General features: G+C 50.5%; 1 protein-coding gene across 4 annotated transcripts in view; it reads right to left on the bottom strand.

Moving 5' to 3' along the window:
• UBE3C (ubiquitin protein ligase E3C) overlaps positions 1–20,651 on the bottom strand; it is a 77,519-nt gene extending 56,868 nt beyond the window's left edge. Inside the window, exons 1-5 of one of the 4 annotated variants that reach the window (XM_036246375.1) lie at positions 20,556–20,651; positions 10,193–10,246; positions 8,144–8,218; positions 7,546–7,692; positions 3,313–3,428 (exon numbers count right to left, since the gene is read on the bottom strand). In XM_036246375.1, the coding sequence (XP_036102268.1) occupies positions 3,313–3,428; positions 7,546–7,692; positions 8,144–8,218; positions 10,193–10,246; positions 20,556–20,621 (458 nt within the window). In that variant the 5' untranslated portion in view covers positions 20,622–20,651. Of the gene's footprint in view, positions 1–3,312; positions 3,429–7,545; positions 7,693–8,143; positions 8,219–10,192; positions 10,247–11,205; positions 11,286–20,555 lie in introns of those variants that run through there. The other 3 variants (XM_036246378.1, XM_036246376.1, XM_036246377.1) reach the window with 3 other exon arrangements.
• Positions 20,652–22,197: the final 1,546 nt, after the last annotated feature.

Genomic DNA, 22,197 nt, shown 5'->3' with positions numbered 1-22,197 from the left:
CCCCTTCCTCTCCACTGCCCCACGCCGGCTGCTGTGCCCTGGCTGCACGTCTCCCTGCTTCACAGAGTGCGTGCAGCGCGCGTGCCCAGCTCCTTCCTCAGACTCATCTGTCAAGTGCCCACCGCACGGACGGCACCTGGAGCCCTGCTCATGCTGGTGGCATCGGGCCATCCAGCCTCTGCTACTGTAGACAGAGCTGCTGGGAACAGGCCAGGACCAGCCCTTGTGTGGTCGTGTCTCAAGTTCCCGAGCAAACTCCTGGTGTGGGATGGCTGGGTCCCAGCAGCTACTCTTTAACTCCAGAAGGAACTCGAAACAGCAGTCCCCGAGCCCAGCGCTGCACCTCGGCTTAACATGGAACACGCAGCTGCTCTGACATGTGGCTGTGCGTCAGTAAGACCTGACTCTGTATCTCCCTCACTGCTCAGGGTGTTGAACATCTTCCCAAGTGTTTATTGGTCATTCTGTCTCCTTTTCAAAAGCGCTCAAATCTTTCACCCAATATTTTCACTGGGCTGTTTCCTAAAAACAGGAACAAGCTGTCCTTGCCCCTGTCCAGCCCCGAACCTCCCGCAGCGCCTGGCTGCCCCTCTTGCAGAGGCAGGGCTCCGGCTCCCACGGGCACACGTCACTTTCCTGATCGCAGACCCTGCAGCCCTCGGCCCCAGCTCGCGGCCCCAGCTCGGCCCCTGCAGAGCTCACTGCTCACTGTCCCCGTCCCTTCCTCCCCCCGAGCACTCCTCACGCGTGCGTCTCCTGTCGGCTCCCGGAGAGGCCGCCTGCTCCGCCTCCAGCCCAGGCGAGGACGGGCCCAGCAGCGGCCCACGAAGCCTGCGAGAGACGAGGAACTCCGAGCCAACCCCGTGTTTCCCTGACGGAGACTCACCGCAGACACGCGAGGAACGTCGCCGTTCACTAGCTTCTAGACCACCACCCTCATTTTCCACATGAATGTGAGCAGGAAGTAGGTGCGCGCTTTGGCCCAGGAAGCATGCTGGTGCAACGCTGACCTGCCCCAGCAGTGCAGAGGTGCTGATAGCGTGAGGACGCCGGAACACGCCATGTCCAAGGTGAGCAAGAGACACTCATGGCCGAGGTGACGAAACCACCGTCTCAGAGGCTCGGCCAGCAGAACCTGGAACTGCTGGGCCTGGAAGGACCCGTCCCATCCGCCACTCTCCACTCCACAAGAAAGGGCTGCGAGCTCAGTACTTCACACCCGGCCCCTAAGCTGCAGCCCCAAAGTGCTGGAGCCCTGGTCTTCTGACCTTCGCCTCAACACCGCCCCACCCAAAGCCCACTTGTGCTACAGTCACATAGCATCGACCTCCACCTGCCCGTTAATTCACGCGTGTTATACATCGTGAGGCATATAACCTTTCACTTTTTCCCCCTTTATTGATTTTAGAGAGGGAGCGAGAGAGAGAAACATCGATGAAAGAGAACAGTGATGGACTGCCTCCTGCATGCCCCCCACTGGGGATCGGGCCCACAACCTGGGCATGTGCCCTGACCGGGAATCAAACCAGTGACCCCTGGGTGCAGGGTCGACGCTCGACCACTGAGCCACACTGGCCGGGCAAGGTATATAATCTTTCAAACACAGAACTCTGCCTCTCTGGCTCTTACAAAGCCACTCGAAGTCCCTGCAGAGACAGGAAGCCCTGGGAAGCAGAAGCAGGCACACACCTGGATCTGCTGGAACACCTGAGGCCAAGATCCTGCCCGCCACGGCGCCGGTGCCCGTCAACACTGCACCCTGGAAGTGTGCCTCCTGGCAGGTGCTGCTCTGACCCCTCGTCCAAGCAGGTGCTGCTCTGACCCCCTCGTCCTGGCAGGTGCTGCTCTGACCCCCTCGTCCTGGCAGGTGCTGCTCTGACCCCCTCGTCCTGGCAGGTGCTGCTCTGACCCCTCGTCCTGGCAGGTACTGCTGACCCCCTCGTCCTGGCAGGTGCTGCTCTGACCCCCTCGTCCTGGCAGGTGCTGCTCTGACCCCTTCGTCCTAGCAGCCAGGTGGGGCTCCCGGAGGAGCAAGTACACGCCGGGCCCAGGGCATCTGTGTCACACACGGCAAAGATGCTGAGGCCACTGAGGGTGGGTGTGAGGTGACACCGAGAACGGGCAGGAGCGTGTGGCTACGCAGAGCGTGCTCTTCTCAGGGAGAGTGCAGGGGGCAGCGTCCTGATGGCTGCGGGCCCCTCTCAAATGCTCAGACACAGAGGTGCTCTTGCCGTGTTCGTGGTGTCAGGGATTTTTCAAAAGAAAAAGTTGGGGGGGGGGGGATTACATTTTGATACATCATCTATTAAAATTACTTGCTAAATGATCATCTTTCAAAAACACGTTCGGTCTCTGCAGATGGCAACCCGAGGGTCACCACGGCCAGGCTTCGTGGCCAAGGGGAGGTGCTCCCTAGGGGTCAGAGGCGGGTGCACCTCACGGCACACAGACTGTCACTCTGTGGCACACCAGAAAGTATGCTTTTTGCTGGTCTGCCATAAACAGGTATGATTGATTCATTCACACTGCACGGCTGTGCTGGTTGTCAGTTTTTACTTGACCATTGAGGGGAAGAGGTCAGTGCCCTGGCTAAACAGTCAGGTACACACCCTCCGAAATCGCTGCTCTGGGGTGTGGTGTGTACACTGTTTTTCAAAGTAAAAGTTTTCCAAAAAACAAAGGGTCAGGAAGAAGCGGGAGCTCTGAGGTGTGTGACCTCTGGCTCCCTTGTCGTGGGGCCTCTACTTTCTAGACCAGCGAGACATCTTGGAAAGCAGATGACAAGGCCCAGTCCCGACAGCAGGCCCAGATAAACGGCGCTGCGCGCACTCCTTGAAAGCTGACTGAAGTTACGCCGGGCTCAGCATCACCAACACGCTGCTGCGCAGACACGAGCGATCACACAGCAGCGGGACGGCAACGCTCTCCGCTGAGGAACGAGGAACGGCTCATGTCGCCAGATGTGCAGCCCCATAGACTGAACCACAAAGGCACGGAGTGGCCTGCCCCAGGCCCCTGTGCGAGTCCCAGGGAGAGCCCAGCCAAAGGGCCACTCCAAGGCAGAGGCCCTGGGGGAGGACTGTGCTCCCAGCAGGACCATCCCCAGGAACCAGGCCTCTGCTTTATCCAGGGCCTACCTGAAGGAAGTATCACCTGGATGGTATTTACACCTCATGTTACTTTCTACAGGCCAGACTCACCAGGGGTAAAAATGATCACCCATAGAACACTCCACAGCATCTATAATGGACAACACCCCACCGTCTCAGAAGATGAAACCACATTTATGGCACCAACTACGCTGGGATTTACCTGCAGCAGAGGCTCATCAGCCTCTTTATCTGAAATAAGCATGTGAGTCTGCTGGGTCCATCCAACTGCTGGACAAACAGGGAGCTGTGCTTAATGAGGTTCTGATACATCCATATCTGAAACACAGAACACACAGGTTACCCCTCCATCCACACAGCTGGTGGCTCACCAGTCTGCAGCCAGATCTCTGTCGGAAGTGCCCTGGCGCCCGGTCCACTGCTCGGACATAGTGGGCAACAGATCCTCCAGCTCGGGTTTCACACAGCGGTGGTGGCCGCACATTCACTCCAGGATTAAGCTAAATTACTAAATGTATTATCAAAACAAAGTACACTTAAAATTCATGTAAATGTGAAACAGAAATAATTAATTTACAAAATGAGCAATCCATACTAGAATACCGGAGAAACACAATACTGATCACGGGCCACAAGGGCATGCTCCCCTGCCCCGCACCCCACATCTTCCCTGCTGGACACTCCATGCAGTGCTGGCAAAAAAGGCAGGCACAGGGCTCTTGACTAGAAGGACAAGTGCACAACACTGAAGTGAGGGCAGTGTTGCCTGACAGGGAGACAGAACGTGCTCAGTGTCTATGTACACAGAGTCATCGCCCCACAATGTTACCTGTCAGCTGTACCTTCGTGCAGTTGGGAAAAGGCCAGGTATGTGTCCAGGCCACCAGACTCCCCACTCCCCGGACAGGACCACCTCAGTGGGCTCGGTGAAGACCACACACCTCCGTCTGACCCGCGCTCAGGAGGCCTATTTGTGTGGACACAGCGCCACGAGCAGCTCTGAACCCTCACCGCCTGACGAGGAGGCACGTCTGTCTGCTCACCCACAGGACCGCTCAGCAGCAGCAAAACTCAAGCCATGACTGCGGCTTGTGTGCATGGGCTCTGTATACATGCACCCCGTGTGCACATGTGTTCTATGTGCATGCGCTCCATGTGCACGCGCCCTGTGTGCATGTGCTCCGTGTGCACGTGCTCCACGTGCGTGCGCTCTGTGTGCATTCGCTCTGTGTACATGCGCTCCGTGTACATGTGCTCCATCACCTTTCTTTGCTGTCTTTAAGGAGTTTCTCTGGCAGAAACACTTGTCTGACGTACAGTGTCATCACACAAGTGAAACCTACTGGAAAAGTGCTGGCATCACTGACAAGCATGTCCTCCATGGGCGAGATAGCTGCGGCCCACTCCAACAGCCACCTGCCTGCACTCGCCATTCCTTCCCGGGAGCCTGCAGCTGCCCGGCTCGCCCCTCCTAGGAGCCAGTGGGTACACACAGCGCCTCACTGCCCAACGTGCACGCACATGTAAACACGTACTAGTGAATCAACAAATAAAGACAGGACACACCACAACTAAATACTGTAAATGTCTGAAGGACAAATTCAGGACCTACAAGAATGAAGTTATAAATACACTCGTCAAGTGGTGGTGTTCTGAGCTGTCCAGGACACCAAGAGGAAGCCCACAGCAAGGTGACCCTTGCCTCGCGCGCTCTCTGGACTGGACGTGGATGGTGCATACAGCCATGACAAATGCACCAGTGCCCTCCAGAAAGTTGCAGTGTCGCTGCACTAACCATCAGACGTAGCCCTGTTACCGCCTCAATGTAGATGAGTCTGTTTTAAAGACTTCCGCCTCCCTCACCCCTCCTCAGGAAGTCGCCGGAGTGCACGCGCCAACTGAACAGGGAGTGAACCAGGACAGCAGGAGACAGGAGACAGGAAGGAGGGCCCGACACAGGCAAAGCAAGAGGCCTTCCCTGGAGAACGGGGCTGAGGAGCAACCTCCAACCTGTGCAGGAGGTCAGGGTGCGGGGGAACAGCTCCGGAAAACAGAGCCTGACCACCCGGCATCTCTAGTCCTGGGAACTGTCCTGAGAAGCATTTCACCGTGCTGGTGGAAGGAGAGCTTAACAAGAGATCCCAAGAAAACTAGGTAAGAGCAAGGCCATTATTGTTATTTTTTTTTATCCTCACCCGAGGACATTTTTCCATTTTTTGTTCAGATAGAGTGGGAGGGAGAGAGAGAGAGAGAGAGAGAGAGAGAAACATCGACGTGAAAGGGACACATCGAGTGGCTGCCACCCGCACGACCAACCAGGGCCGGGGACAAACTGCAACCGAGGTACGTGCCCTTAGCGGGAACCGAACCCGGGTCTCACTGGACCGCAGGCCGACGCTCTAACCGCTGAGCCAAACCAGCCAGGGCAGAGCAAGGCCATTATTAACTCCAGGATAATTTTTTAAAAACTGTACACTAACGAGATATAATCGCAGTACAGTGTTTTAGCAGAGGTCGCATGTAGAGTCGCTGAATAAACAAAGGGGAGAGGAGAGGGCAGGGCAGCCAGAGGCTCAGCTCTGCACAGAGCACCTCAGAAAAGCTGCTGGAAGTGGCATCGCGCTCAAGTGGAAACAAAGGGGAGAGGAGAGGGCAGGGCAGCCAGAGGCTCAGCTCTGCGCAGAGCACCTCAGAAAAGCTGCTGGAAGTGGCACCGCGCTCAAGTGGAAACCAGGGCCCTGAGGATGGGCGGTGAACGCCCTCCACTGCGACTGATGACCTGCGCATCCATCTTTGTTTGCAAACCGAATACTCAAGTTTGCTTTCATTACATTAACCAGGTTTGTTTTAATTATTCTCTTTATTGATTTTAGAGAGGAGAGAGGGAGAGAGAGCTGGAAACATCGATGAGCGAGAACATTGATGGGCCCCTCATTGGGGATCGGGCCCACAACCTGGGCATGTGCCCTGACCGGGAATAGAACTGGCGACCTCTTGGTTCAGGGTCAACGCTCAACCACTGAGCCACACCGGCCGGGCTGTATTAACCAGGTTTGATGGCATTTAATTCTGTTCAAGGTTTCAGACTCTGCACACGAGAATCTGCCTTATGCACATTCCCACCAGCTCTCCAGACATGGCTACGGGCGCAGGACTGCGCAGCCGCACCCTGGAGAACCCCGAGGGGAGAGCCGAGCGACCTTGTTTGCACCTGGAGACGGCAGGGGCAGTCCTCTAACAGCAGGGCGCTCTGGAGACGCCTGGCTGACAGCCCACACCCCGCCTGTCTGTGCTCATGGAGCTCTTTCCATCACAAGATCAGACGACAGGGAACTGGGGACGGACTGTTCCAGCAAGAAAGCAGACTACCTGCCGCAGCACTTTGCTGGTGCTGCTTCTGCTGAACGTCAGGAGCCTGGAAGGAGCCCGCACACGGGGTCCAGAGCGTGTGGGAGCCACAGGCACCGCCTCTCCAGACCAGCCCGTTGGGGCGGCTTCCCGCGGCCCAGCCTCTCTAACCCAGGCAGCAGTTCTGGGTGAGCCCAGTGACGGAGGGGCAGGCGGGCTCCTTGTCCCCTGCCCGGCTGTCCCTCTGTGCGTCTGGTCATTCCCACCATCAGCCCACACGGCTCCTCATCACGTAACACTGGAAGCCTACTCAACCTCGGTAGCCTGATTACATCTTGGATGTTTTAAGACAGAGACTCTATAATTTGGGGTTTATCCCGAAGTGTTTGCAGAGAATAGGCTTGGATATTTACAAGTCACGTCACAGTGATCACAGGCACAGGAGTGGAAGGTTCTGTGGGAAACCAGGTGCCCATGACTGCCGTGGGCACATGCCGTGGATGGCACAACACGTTACAATCGGCCTTGGTTTATGGCAGTTAATCAGTTCCAGACTCTACCACGATAAATGAATTTCCACAAAGTAGGATTCATTATTTATATACCATATTCTACTTTTTCTTTTCTTTTCTTTCTTTTTTATCTTCACCTGAGGACATTTTTTGCATTTATCTTCAGATAGAGCAGGAGAGAGAGAGAAATATCAATGTGAGAGAGACACATTGAGTGGCTGCCACCCACATGACCCCAACCGGGGCCGGGGACAAACTGCAACCGAGGTACATGCCCTTAGCAGGAACTGAACCCAGGTCTCTCTGGTCCACGGGCCAATGCTCTAACCACCGAGCCAAACCAGCCGGGGCTACTTTTTCTTATATTTAAGTTTTCCACAATAATACAATGAACACAGCTAATGAAAATTTAAATCGATCTTTAAGAGGTAAAACACATTACTATAAAGATAACCTATTCCAGCTGGCTGAGGACAAGGTCACGAAGCTGAGATGCCGGAGGGGTTATCCGACCACGTTTTAAAAAGCTGGGGACCACGTGAGCACAGATAAGTGACAGTACGGTCAACACTCACCAAACGTCTTGAGTCTTCATTCTGTTTGTAAAAGAACAGAAGCTGCCTCACTAAGAGGGTGAGGTTGGGGCCACTAGCCAAGGAAAAGGTGCCCCCAGACTGGGACAAGTTCGCACAGCGATCAAACGCAGCTCTTTGGATGGAATACTGAAAACAAAACAGCACACAGGTCAGCACACAGGCATGACTGCCAGGGTCTAAGGCACACAGTGCGTTCACAGGCTGGGGACACAGCCACACCGCAGCTGGCGGGCAGCTGTCAGCAGCAGGCTGCCAAGCCCAAGCCCCTGGGACGCAACGCGGTGCTTCCGTGCCCACTAACTTTCCCACCACTTCCTTCTTTAGGTCTTCACCTGTGGTTTGGCCTGTTTGTATTTTAGTATTAAAACAAAACACAACAAAAACCTCACTTACCTACAGATCTTTATGTAAATCTAAACTAATAAAATTAGCTATTGGGGGAAATACTATTATTAACATGAACTTTCATTACACAGGTATACAAAAATGGATTTCATGTCTAAGAATCCCGGGTCATTATTTAAAATAAGCTTTCACTTGCCTTTCTGACTCTTTCTCAGTTTATAAACAGACTTACTTGCTGTTTTCTGTCTCGATAGCCTCGAATAAATGACTGAATAATTACTGCATTTTTCAGTCTCCGCCTTTCTTCCTGAATAAAAGAGGGAGGGAGGAAACAACCAGTCAGACTCCACGAAAATGACATTTAATCACTAATGTCTTAGAAAGAATCACAGCAATATAATTCACACACCACAGAACTCACTCTTTCAAGTGTACCATGGCCAATTGTTAATATATTCATCAAACTTGTGCAACCATCGCCACTCTCGAATTTTATTATTTTTATTTTTTATTTTTTTTGTCCTCACCCAAGGACATTTTTCCATTTTTTGTTCAGACAGAGTGGGAGGGGGGGAGAGAGAGAGAAACATCGATGTGAAAGGGACACATCGAGTGGCTGCCACCCACACGACCCAACCGAGGCCAGGGACAAACTGCAACCGAGGTACATGCCCTTAGCGGGAACCGAACCCGGGTCTCTCTAGACCGCAGGCTGACACTCTAACCGCTGAGCCAAACCGGCTAGGGCCACTCTCGAATTTTAGAACACTTCGTCACGAACTCCCCCAAACCTGCACACCCATCAGCAGTCACCCTCCCTGCCTACGCCCGTGCCTGCCGACCACCTGAACCCATCTGTAGGAAACTGCCTATCTGGCCACTTCATGTAACAGATCCAGAGTATGTGGCTTCTTGTGTCAGGCTTTTTTCACTTGGCATGACATTTTTTATTTTTTAAATCCTCACCCGAGGACATTTTTCTATTTATCTTCAGAGTGGGAAGGAGGGAGAGAGAAACATCGAGGTGAGAGAGACACATCAATTGGTTGCCTCCCGCACAAACCTGACCAGGGCTGGGGACGAACCTCAACCGAGGTACGTGCACTTGACTGGAATCAAACCTGGGACACATTGGTCTGTAGGCCAACGCTCTACTGCTGAGCCAAACCGGCCAGGCTCGGCACACCGTCTTCCAGACTCACCACGGTGTCCCACTGGGCGCTTAGCCCTTCTCATGGCTGGCCTCTCCACCCATGGCGCCTCACACTGTGCCTGCCCGCTTCTCGGCTGAGGGCACCGCGCTGCCCACACTCATGAACCAGTTTTCACGTCTCGTGTGTGAACACAGAAGTGAAATGAACACGTGAGGAACTGCCAGACTATGCTCCAAAACGGCCCCACTATTTTATAGTCCCAGCAGCACAGGAAGACTGTTCTTTACATTTTTCATTTTGAGTATTACAAGAATGCAGACAACACAAACATCTATTTTAAAGGTCATACACTGCCCGGCCAGCGTGGCTCAGTGGCTGAGTGCGGACCCATGCCCCAAGAGCTCGCCAGTTCGATTCCCAGTCAGGGCACGTGCCCAGGTTGTGGGCCCGATCCCCAGTGGGGGGCATGCAGGAGGCAGCCAATCGATGTTCTCTTTCATCAATGTTTCCATCTCTCTCTCCCTCTCCCTTCTCTCTCTAAAATCAATAAAAAATAAAAATAAACAATAAAACAAAGGTCACACCCTTGCTTCAAAGCAGAGAACTCCAATTTCCACTGACTTGAGACTGACCTGGCAAAACCGTCTCCTCCACCATCACTGACACAAGGCGGCGCCACGTCTGAGAGCAGCCGTGTGCAGCCCTGAGAAACCCTTCCCGTCCACCTGCACAGTGACCCTCCGGCTGAGGATCAGGCGTTCTAAAGATGCAGAAACTAAGATTTCCATAAAGATGAAATAATGCCAAAAAGTGGCCAGAGCCAGAATTCAGACGAGGAGTGACAGGACAGCCTGCACTCCGTCCCCCCGCGGTGCTGCTTCACGCCTTCCCCAGACGCCGCCTAACCTGCAGGCTGCCCCTTGTACACCTGCTCTGCACGGTGTCAAGTAAACGCCTTACTGTAAAGCCAACAACCCAGAAGTGTCTCTACAGCTCAATGCATACACACAAATATACATGTATTCCACCACACTGAACACACACGTATCTATGTACAAAACAGTAAAACCCAGACTTAAATGATATGGGAAAATCTTATCTATAAACTATTACAAAACTGGTTTTACCTCTCTCTTTCTTCTTTCTTCCTGAGTACGGTGTAAAAGAGAAGCCTTTTCTTCCTAAACACAAAGAGACACAAAAATTAATGAATGTTTTGACCCAAAAAGGATTCTAAAGATCATCCAATCAGACTACCTGACTCAGTGAGAAATCTGAGGCACAAGAGGTTACATGGTTTTCGGAGGTCATAGAACTAATTAAAGTCACGACTTCAAGCAGTTTCCTAAGAATAAAACCGATGTCTTTACGCGCAGAGTGAGTTCCGGGGAAAGGAGACGGGAACGAGACGGTGCCTGTGCCAAGCTGCTGGCGACAGCCCTGGTTTCGCCGAGCGCAGCGCCAGGGGAGCGTTGCCAATGGGGGGCTTTCTATGTTATTTCTAACAGCTGCACAGGATCCACAACTATCTCAATAAAAATTTCAATGAAAAAGCAATTTATTTAATGTTATCAAACTTAAAATAATAAAAATAAATTCCCCCCCCTCATAAATAACACTAAATTTTGAACAAAGTTACTTGGTACGTAGTAGAAACTAAATAATAAATTTAGTTTTATTTTATTTTAGTTTATAAAAATAGCCTTCCCTCCCCAGAACTACTCCAGAATACAGAGTATGAACATTTTATTCTTATAAATTTAATCCAAAATAAAATCAAAGGTCCAAGCCATCACAGATGAATCATTACAAAAATTAATATACTTAAACTTAACAAAAACATACACCCCTACGCATAACCAATGGACATGGACAACAAAGCCGGGGACAGGGTGGGGGGATGGGGAGGAGGGTGTCAATGGCGTAAAAAAGGAGAAACATCTGTAACAAAAATAAAATAAAAATAAAACAAAAAATAATAAAAATTAAAAAAAATACACCCCTTAAGAAGACTGTTGGGAAGTTAATTACCAACTTGAAATCATACATGACTATGTGAGCACACACAGTGTGGAGAAGAGAAGCTTCTCACTCACTGACAAAATTTAAAGCCAAAGAAATAAATCCTCCAGATATTTACCATTGTAGAAAAGTTCATTTCTTGAATTTCAGATAAAAGTCTTCATCTACCACATACATGTCCAAAGTCAGGAAATATTTTGTTTTAAACTTTAACAAAAAGGAGGAGGAGAATGGAAAATCTAAAGTAAAATATAATTATGCTGTTCAGAGCTATGGAAAACGTGCACATAAAAATTGTCATATTTCTGCCCTGGCCGGTTTGGCTCAGCGGTTGGAGCGTCGGCCTGCGGTACAGAGACCCGGGTTCGGTTCCCGCTAAGGGCACACACCTCGGTTGCAGTTTGTCCCCGGCCCTGGTTGGTCGTGCAGGTGGCAGCCACTCGATGTGTCCCTTTCACATCGATGTTTCTCTCCCCCCCCCCCCCACTCTATCTGAACAAAAAAATGGAAAAATGTCCTCGGGTGAGGATAAAAAAAAAAAAAATGTCACATTCCTGGTCTTTATCTTTGATGAATAGACTGACTGGCATGTTTATATCAATAACTTATTTTCCTTCTATCTCCATTTATCCAGATTTGATATATTTCCATCATTTGGTTATAACTGAGGATCTCAGATTTTCTAAAATAGTTCATACTGTCATAACTACAAAAACACACTTAATGTCTGAAATTAAATGGACCAACACCCGCTGGATGCACTTCATACTCAGATGCTCAGTCGTCGTTGCTCTGACAGGCTCCGGGCCCCACCCGCGTCTCACTGCTGTGCCCTGGGTCCCTGTCCTCGCTCCATGATCATTCACACAGCGAGTGAACGAACACTTCCCTTAAGTAAAACAAGGCAATCTAATAGAAGGAGTAGCCATAACAGGTGCAGTGTTTTAAAAATCAAAATAGGTGCTAAGTATCTAAAAGCTTAATTGGACTCTAACTGAATACGAGCATTCCTCAGGCATTTGAGCGTGAAGCCCAGTGGCCTGTGCAAGCCCAGAGCCAGCTGCAGCGGGGACCACACGGAGAGCGCCCCAAGCTCGGCAGTGGCAGGACTACTACAAGGACTGCTCTGGGAGGACCACCTACCTGAATGGCCTGGGGAGGGAGGGGGAGCAAATGAAGGGGACCCTCGGGCATGGAGACCTCCCCGCTCCTCCACCAACACCCCTGCCTCACAGATGTCCCTTTGCCACCCCCACAAGGTCTACCAACCCTATACCACTGGTACCACAATTTAGTTAATACTATTCTTTAAACTGACTTGAGAAACTTTTATTTTGAATTTTAGACAAAGGAAAGTTGCAGGATGATCCCATGAGTCCCCTCACCGCGCCCTTCACCCACCCCACCCCTCACTGGAGTAAAGGCAGCAAGAACAGGAGACTGCACTGTGCAGTGACGACGACGCTGCAGTTTGTCAGAAATTCCCGTCTCCCGCTGTGACTTTCACCTGTTCTAGGATCACAGCCAGAATCCTCACTGGACTTAATTACTACTTCTTAATTCACACCAATCCATAACAGTTCCTTCATCTTTGCCTTTCACATCTTGGACTCTGTCCCTTGATTTGGGGGTTTTCAATACTCTCTCACAATTAGAGGTTATGCAATAATGATAGTGCTGGATTTTAATCATACAGCAAAATAGACATTCATGCTTCCAGTTACACAAATAATCAAACACTTAAACAAGAGAGAAAAGCTCTTCCTCAGAACTTCTTCAGTTACCGAGTGCAGAGGAAAGAGGCTGACAGCCACCAAACAGCACAGAGATAAGCGTGCAGCACGACCTGCTGCCTTGGCTAAAGCTAGTGGCCAAAGTCTGAGCAAAAACAAGAGCTCCCTGGTCTCCAAGAATCTCCCTCAAGACACAGCATCCACCGAGGGAAAAACAATAGGGACCCAGCAGACACCAGCCAAGTCTCAGCAGAAATGAGGCCCGAGGTCATCAGGCCACACCGCTAGACAGACGCTAGACAGACGCAAAGGATACCAAACTGGTGTCAGTCTTGACAAAAGACTCCTTTTCAACTTACATCTGTCTCAAGAGGAAACCCTGTATCACTCACTACACTAAACGGAAAAACTGCAACGTGGACAAAGTAGAAGGTGCATACTCTTGAAAATAAACAATAAAAACAAAAGTGTACTGTTACATTTCAAATTAACTCAATTAAAAATAAACACTGATTACAATAAAAACCTAATACATTTATTTCTGAAAAGCCCCATCTGAAACTAAGCTCCTCAAAGCAAAGGACTGGGAAGTGCTATGTAAAGTTTAAGAGAAAAATGCTATAATTTTTAGTTTTTGATATCAAACAACAGAGAATGCTAATATACATGTTACCATGAGCTCAGGCAGATAATATTCAATGTCCTTCTCTGACACAACTGGATTCTGAAAATGAATCACTAACCAAAACGCTACGTGTAATTTTTTTTTTTTATCCTCACCCGAGGACATTTTTCCATTTTTTGTTCAGATAGAGCAAGATGGGGAGAGAGAAAGAGAAACATCGATGTGAAAGGGACACATCAAGTGGCTGCCACCCACACAACCAACCAGGGCCGGGGACAAACCGCAACCAAGGTACGTGCCCTTAGCGGGAACCGAACCCGGGTCTCTCTGGACCGCAGGCCGACGCTCTAACCACTGAGCAAACCGGCCAGGGCGATTTTGGTCCAACAAACTTGTTTCCAGAAAGTATCCAGGGTCTGACATTTTGAATGTGTCCTTTGGCCCTGGCCGGTTTGGCTCAGCGGTTAGGGCGTCAGCCTGTGGTCCGGAGAGGCCCAGGTTTGGTTCCCGCTAAGGGCACGTACCTCGGTTGCAGTTTGTCCCTGGCCCTGGTTGGGTCCTGCGGGTGGCAGCCACTCGATGTGTCCCTTTCACGTCAATGTTTCTCTTTCTCTCTCTCTTCCTTTCTCTCCTTCCCACTCTGTCTGAATAAAAAATGGAAAAATGTCCTCGGGTGAGGATAAAAAAAAAAAAAAAAAAAATTGAATGTGTCGTTTGATTCAGTAATATTCTCAGCGATTTAAAAAAGGAGGTGGGGTTTGTGTCTATCCCTTCACCATACTCATGCAGATCTTATTCTTAACTTGGTAAACGTGGTATGCACATACTTTTTTCAAGTGTTTCACAATCCTTTTCCCCACAATCAAGGTATGAACCCCATGGCTCCAGGTGAAAGGTTTACTCCACAAAGATCTGATGATCCTCTTGAAATAATAGTCAAGAGACCTTAAAGCTTCCCGCAAGGGGGACCTGCCCACATCTTCAGAGCTGGAAGATGAAGTGCTGCCTCTAACGGGGCACAGAGGCACTGGCTGGCACTGCTCTGAACTACTCTTGCACTCGTGAGATTTACAGGGCTGCCTCTGGACACAGAAGGTCACATTTCTGGTCCTGGAACACACGGGATCAAACCCCCTTATTGAACACCATGGCATTTTGAACCATCTGTCTCCAATGACACCCCTCGTGTGTCCATGTTACTGTTTGTCACAAAGTCATCAACAGATTTCAAAAGATTTCCTCTAGTTTATGAGTTAGAACACGTTCTCAGGGACCTGTTTATTCACCTCATTGCTGATAAACAGCACAGGATTATTCGAATTAAAAATATTGGAGGCTCCTCGGTTTGCAGTGGGCCCATCTTCCCTGGGGGTGAACAGCTGCCCATATACCTGGCCTAGCTATACATGGACAAGGCACTAAATTACCAAAGGAACCTTGCCAGTCCCGCTACCTGCTTTGTCACTAGTCACCACAACCTTCACGCACTTGGCCAGCACTGGTGAGGCAGACCAGGGCTACACCCAGGACCCAGGCATGCACGCATCCCCGCACGCCTGCCTCACCAGGAAGCTCCCTTGCTAACCTCACTTGAACAAGCATCTCAGGGAAATCACAGATGATACCCTAGTTACGTTTCTACTGACACTGAAATAAATACTACTAAATTTTTAAAACACTCCTTCATATACTACCTAAACCATCACACACAATACTCTGGAACAAACAATGACCTACATACACTAAGGAGCCCAAAGCATGAATAGACAAGGCAATGCCAGAGGTCTCCAGGGAGATGCAGCTAGAAACAGGATCTACAGAGAAAAGTGTATTACTCGATTAACAGTACTGGACAGCTGAGTGGCCTAGAGAAATGACACTGTATCCCTAGTCTTCACATCAAAGTAGGTCCTCACAAGCCTGAGACTCCCCTGCACACACAGGCAAAGACAATGGGGAATAAAGTAAACCTCAACGAGGGGGAAGACTTTCCAAGAAAGATATCACACATTAAGTCTATGTTACTATTTGTCATTAGATTATTTAAGCCCTTAAATTACTTAAGAATGACAAATTTGATCACATAATAATTAAAACTTCCTACACAGAAAAATATCATAACCAAGGTTTAAAATTAAGTGTCAAAGTGGCCATAAATATCTGTAACACTGCAAAACCAACCATTGACAAAAGTTCTCAGGAATAATTTTAAAAGACTCACAACCAAATGGAAAACCTAGTGGAAGTTACAAACAGTGCATAGTGAAGTAAGTGAGAGTATCTTTTAAACATGCTGACTTTACCTTTACTCGCCTTAGGGGACAGATGCCATAACACACCATGAAAACAGGCTTCGTAACCTATCTAGTCGGCCAATCGGCCCTTTCAGGCCAGGCTGTGAGGTGAGGACCGAGGACAGCAGCTACTTTCACCCACAGACATAACCCCTGGGAGGGCAGCCTGGAAACATCTAGGAACATTCGAATGTGCAGGCGCTGACCTAGCACTTCCAGAAACGCAAACTACACACACTACAGGCACATGACAAGGGTGTGCACTGCAATGTTGTTTACATTAGCAAAACACTGACACTGCCTAAATGGCCATCAAAGACGTGACAGCTCAGTAAGCTGGGGGACATTCATTAACATGGAGTGTCACACAGCTCTTTACAAGAATGCGGCAGATGCACGTTACGCTCGGGAATGACCTCCAGCTGGTTGTGTTCGGGGACGAACAGAACAGCAGCCTGTCCAGCGTGCTCCATCGTGTGTTTGAACAAGAGGAGTGCACCCCCCGTGATTCCGTTTGCAGAAAACAGCCTGCGAGGACAGGTGAGACCTGTAGATCCTCTAACGAGGATCAGGGAATGGGGTGTGAGTGGGGGTGAAAGGCTGGGAGACTCTTATTATTGCACTTGAATCTTCATTTTCTACTGCTTGAATTATCATCCATGGACATGTAATACTTTCTCACTTTTTTTTGAATAAAAAAACTAATGAGCTGTATGAAAACGTAAACTTCAGAAACATCTCAGTGTAACCGAGAATAAGCTGATAACGAAGTGCTGGGAGGAAAAGGACAATGAGGTGTCAGCAAAAAGCACAATCAAATTCGATTCTTAACCAGTTTTGGTTTCAGTTTATTATGTTCACACTTGAAAACATCTCTCACCTTTTAAATTCTACAGCCTAGAAGAGTCAGAGGTTCCAGGCAGCAGGCAGACCCTCTCAAGCACCGCGACCAAGTGTTCCGGGATAACCAGACCTGCTGCTCTCGCCACGCCCACGCCCTTTTCCACGCTGACCTCCCACCTCCACAGCCCTGGCTCTAAGCCCATCAGTACGCAAACTACAGCGAATGACAGCAAACTTCTGTACTTGATCTCTGAGCTTTAGGCACATTATCTTATCTCCTCTAAAAATTAAATGCGATCAAACTTCACAAATACCATTAACAGAGATGTTTTAAAATGGGAAAAAATACTTTCTTCATGCAAATAAAGTTAGTGGTGACAAAACATTTTTTAAAAAGTCATATATAGTTTAAATTAGATTTCATTAATCATCTGACTAAAAAAATATGCTAAAAAATGAGTATATGTCAAAGTAAATTTATATAACATGACAATTTCCATAAAATCAAATACTCAAATTGATGGCTAACCACTTTATAAGTTCTTATAAAAAAAAACAAAAACTTTAGCATGTTTATTGATATCTTGATTAAAAAACAAAAACAAAAATGTGGAGGTTTCCACAGTTTCATCTCTTTGGGTTATTTTCGTTAGCAATTTACTCCACTTACCAACACAAACAGAAGGATCAGTCTCATATCTATTTCAAGTTAGTATTTCCCACTCTCAAGTACTGACATGATACTAACCGTTCTACACAACTCAAAGAATACTGGAGTAAAACACTTCCCTTTGAATTAATGAAAATGGGAGTAGTGGTAAGAGGAAGGATGTAGGGGATGCAGAGGACTTGAGGGCAATGAGCTACTCTGTATCATGCTGTAGCAGTGGATACACGTCCTGCACATTCATCAAAATCCACAGAAAGTACAACACAAAGAGTGAACCTTAATGTATCGATAGTGGTTCATCAACGGTAACAAATGAACCCCATTAATGCAAAATGCTAATAACAGGAGAACAAGAGGTGGAGGAAGGGAGGATAAGGAATTTGGTTACCATCTGCTTGATTTTCTGTAAACCTAAAAAATGAAGTCTATTAATTTCTTTAAAAATTAATGGAAGCCCTGGCCGGTGTGGCTCAGTGGTTGGAGAGTTGGCCTGCACACCAAAGAGTCTCAGGTTCGATTCCCAGTCAAGGGCACGTACCTGGGTTGCAGATTCAATCCCCAGCCCCAGTTGGAGCTCGTGTGGGAGGCAACCAATCGATGTCTCTCTCTCACATCGATGTTCCTTCTCTCTCCCTCCTTTCCACTCTCTAAAAATCAATGGAAAAAATATCCTTAGGTGAGGATTAATAATAACAAAAAATTAAAAAGCAACAAACACTAAAGAAACATTAATTCTATTACCCCTTGTATCTCAACAACTATCTATGAAAAAGTTGGAGAAGTGTTCCTTCCTATCTATAACCTCTTCTGTATCCACATCCATTTCTTGCCTTTAAATCTCAGAATATTTCCCTCTTCTGTTCACCAGATTCTTCCCACTGCTGCCTCCAACAGGACCCTGAGAGGCTGTAACCCTCCCTCCTATAAACTTTCTCAAGTTTCTCCCAAAAACCAAAAGCCTTCCTTAGACCTCGACTTCCAGCCTAGTCAGATGGAAACCTGCTCAGGCCAATCAGATCCCCTCTCCTAAGAACTGGAATTGAGATCCAACGGTCTCAGCTGGCACCTAACTAGGAAATCAAGCTTGCCGAGACCACTCGCAGGTGAGAGGAGAGAGCCAGTCCGCAGACAGCCGAGAAGGCAGGAGAGGACACGGCCGAGGGGAAGAGCAACTGCCTTGGTGCAGGTGGCTTGCTGTCTGGATGTTTCTGTCCTTCCATTCTGTGAGATACCCTCATGTCCTTCCCATGCACTTTTGTTTTGTCTGCAAAGCCCGTTTCAGTGGATTCTATACTTGTAATCAAATGACTCCCGAGATATTCTTCTATACATTATCAAAACAGGAAAAACAAAAACAAACAAAAACGACTGCCAATGGTTTATGTCACGCCACCACAGTGTGTCCTGATTTCGGGACTGTTCAAGTGTGGAGGACCGTGTGAGCGAGTCAATGGAATCCAGTGTATACTAACCTGGTGCACACCTTCCATCCCTGGGATGCCCTTCCTGTCCCTCACCTATGCCAATTCCACCTGTCCTTCAAGACTAAGCCCTAACCAACTCTCCCCTTCCCTAGACCCAGCTGTTGTAACCGCTCTCTACTGTAATTTCACCATCACCTGTTTATATCCCCATACAAGTCTTATGTCCCCAACAAGATTATAAGGAGGGCACAGATGTTTCCTTATGTTACAGAGCCTTTAGAAATAACCACTAAAAATATTCATTCAGGCTGAGGAAAAAAAGTATGTATTGATTCAAAAGGTGGCAACTATTCAGTGTTCCGCTAAGCTCAAGAAAGAAGGGAAGATTTCAAATAACTTCAGACGTGGGGAAAAGATAAGTGTGTCTTTTAAATAAGGGGAAGGGCTTAAGCTCCAGCCAAAGAGAATTAAGGGGAATAAGCGTGTGTAGGTGTTCAAGAGCACAGTTGTCAGGAAGCAAAACCAAAACTACAATGAAACTGCATCCCACCGGAAATGCCAAAATGGAAAGACTGACAGTACTAAGTGCTGGCGGGAAGTGAGGGCACCGACACCCTCAGGCCCACAGGGAGGGCGGAGGGTGCGCCTGCCCAGCATCTCAGTGTGCCCACTCACAGACCTACACACAAATGCCCCCAAAGAAGAGTGGATCAACTGCCCGCGTTCCCACAGCACAACAAAACCTGATGGGTGGGCTCCGCCTCAGACAGGAGCGGAGGGAGCCAAAGACGCGGGCTCCAAAAAAGGACCAACTGTGCGAGGCCCCACTGACACGTCCGGCAGGGAAGACCAATCTGCGGCGAGCGGTGGGGATACAGCTCCGAGGAAAAGCAGGGCAGTGAAGGGGAGCCTAGGAATGCTGGGATGCTGGTCACACAGGTGTGTCCACAGGCAAAACCCTTCGAGCTGAACCCACTCGATCCAGATTCCTCCACGGGCCGGCACACTAGTCCCCCGGCGATGCAGGTCACTGCTACCTTCTCAGGAGACTGGCCCCCAGTAGAGGCGTGAGTGGTGACACCCCGACCCCGGGGGCGAGGGTAGCCTGCTGCCAAAGACGAACATGGGGTACAAGATGCCAGCCCCTTCGCTCCCTCGAGAGGAGCCGCCTCGGGGAGGCCAGCTTCGCTCCAGAGTTCTCAGTGCAGACCCGAGAAGGCCCCTCCCCTGGTCCACCTGTACAAGCAGGGGCACGTTGGGACCCTGAGCGACGTCAGGTCAGCGCCTGCGTAAAAAGGAGCAGGAAAGGGCAATGGTTTGCACAAGTGCCAGGGCTCCTTTGCCCGGAGCAGAGATGTTACCTGCGATAAGCCAGGGTCAGCCCCTGGCGAGGGCGGGGCCCACCTGTCCGTGGGGCGTCACCAGGCCCCACGCGAGCCCGGGCCGCCGGCCTGCGAGGCGCCCGGGGACTACAGTCTGTCCCCCTTCTTCCCCACGACGACCGAAGCAGTAGCAGAAGGAAGGGGCAAGTCCTCGCTTCTCTCCGGAGAGGCTTCCAGAGGCGGGTCAAGAAGGACGGACGTGCAGAGCCCCGGCCCGCAGAGGCGGCGGACGGACGCACGCACCCCGCGGACTTCCGGCCACAGGGGGACCCGCGGGGCGGCGAGCGCCCCGGGGCAGCGCGGCCCGAGCGCCGGGGAAACGCTGGAGCCGCCGTGCGCCCGCGGAGACCGCGCTGCGGCCCCGCCCCCCTGCGGCGCCGCGGCCCCGCCGCCCCTGCGCGGCCCCGGCAGGTGGCACCGCAGGCCGGGCCGGTCCCCGCCCGCGCCCGCGCCCGCTCCCGCCCGGAGGCCGCACGCCGCGGGCACCGGCGCCTTACCTTCCTGCTGGCGCCTCCGAGGGACACCTTGGGCCTCGTCTTGAACTCCCCTTCGAAGCTGAACATCGTGACAGCCTATCCCATCGGGGAGGGGCCCGGGCCCTGGGAGCGGCGGGCGGGCGGCGGGGGCGGCCCGGGGGAGGGTCCCGGCGGGGAGGACGAGGCCGCGCCGGGGAGCGACCTCGAGCCCAGCTGGGGGCTCTGCCCGCCGGGCCTGCCCTCGCGCGGGGGCGCGGCGACACTGGGGGGCGGCTCCTCCTCACCTCGCCCCTCATCCACGCCTCCCCGCTGCTCGGGCCGGGGCCGGGGCCGAGGGCGCCGCAGGGAAGCCGACCCGCACTTGCGCCGGGAGCAGCCGCCGGGAGGAAAGATGGCCGCCGGCCGCCGCCGCCGTGCGCGTGCCCGCCATCGACGCCGCGGCGCTCCTCCCGGCGCTCCGCCAGCGTGCGCGTGCCCGCCATCGACGCCGCGGCGCTCCTCCCGGCGCTCCGCCAGCGTGCGCGCGCCCGCCGCCGACGCCGTGTCGGAGTGTGGGAACGTGCCGCGGTGACCTGGGTCTGGGGCCCCGGCGCGTAGGTTGTGGGCGGGGCCTGGCGGCTCGTGGGCGGGGCCTGGGTCGTGGGAGCCGGTGCGCGCCTTTCTGGGAAGAGGGCCCGGACGTCTCGGTATGATCCCAAACGCCTGATCTGGGCAGAAAAGGATCCGAGACTTAGTGCCTCTGATCGCGTACATATCCCATCATGATGCCCTGGTTCGCCTGTGTACTTTATGGACACACACACATATATTACATACATACACGTATGCCGAAAGGTATATTATGTACACACGTATGCGTAAATATACATGTCACATGCACATGTGTACCTAAATATATCACATGGAAAATGTCTCATGGAAACGTACATATACATAAATATATTGTACACATAGATGTCACATCCATGCACACAAATGTATGTCATAGACACATGCATATGTATTATGTACACACGACTGAAACCAAAATGTTAAAAACTGCCCTGGCTGGTTTGGCTCAGCAGTTGGAGCGTTGGCCTGCGGACCAGAGAGTCCCGGGTTCAGTTCCCGCTAGGCCCTAGCAGCTAGGGGCACGTACCTAAAAAAATAAAATAAAAACTAATATTTAGCATTACTGTGTGGGATACACGGGTGTCTTTTTTTTAATGCTACTTGCAAATCACTGAATACATTGCACAACTCACGAATGAATTTCAATCTCAGAGAAACTTTGCCCCACACATGCACACAATTCATATAAGTATTAGGTCACAATATAGTGTATATTTTACGTCAGGATCAAAAAACGTTGAAAGTCACTGGATTCGTGTGCTGTTTCCCAGTGACTATACACATCTACCAATATGTCAAGAAATCCTTGAATCATCAAAAAATGTCCAAATCTTCCCAATTTTGAAATCTTACAGATTTTGTAAATAAAATATTACACTTTTTTAACTTGTCAGATGGGCAAAGATGAAAAATATTGGCAGTGTCCATTGTGTACGCTCAGTAACTGATTCTGCTCAGAGGTCTCAGATTTTGCCTTAAACTCTTTCGCCGTCTAGACCAGGAGTGAGGTGCAGGGAAGCCCATTGACTGAACCCCCAAGCTCAGCTCTCCT

The sequence above is a fragment of the Molossus molossus genome, unplaced genomic scaffold, assembly GCF_014108415.1.
Source record: "Molossus molossus isolate mMolMol1 unplaced genomic scaffold, mMolMol1.p scaffold_m16_p_7, whole genome shotgun sequence".
In the NCBI taxonomy this organism is placed as follows: domain Eukaryota; kingdom Metazoa; phylum Chordata; class Mammalia; order Chiroptera; family Molossidae; genus Molossus; species Molossus molossus.
Note: the sequence above shows the minus strand (reverse complement) of the source record. Positions and strands in the feature narration are given on the sequence as shown.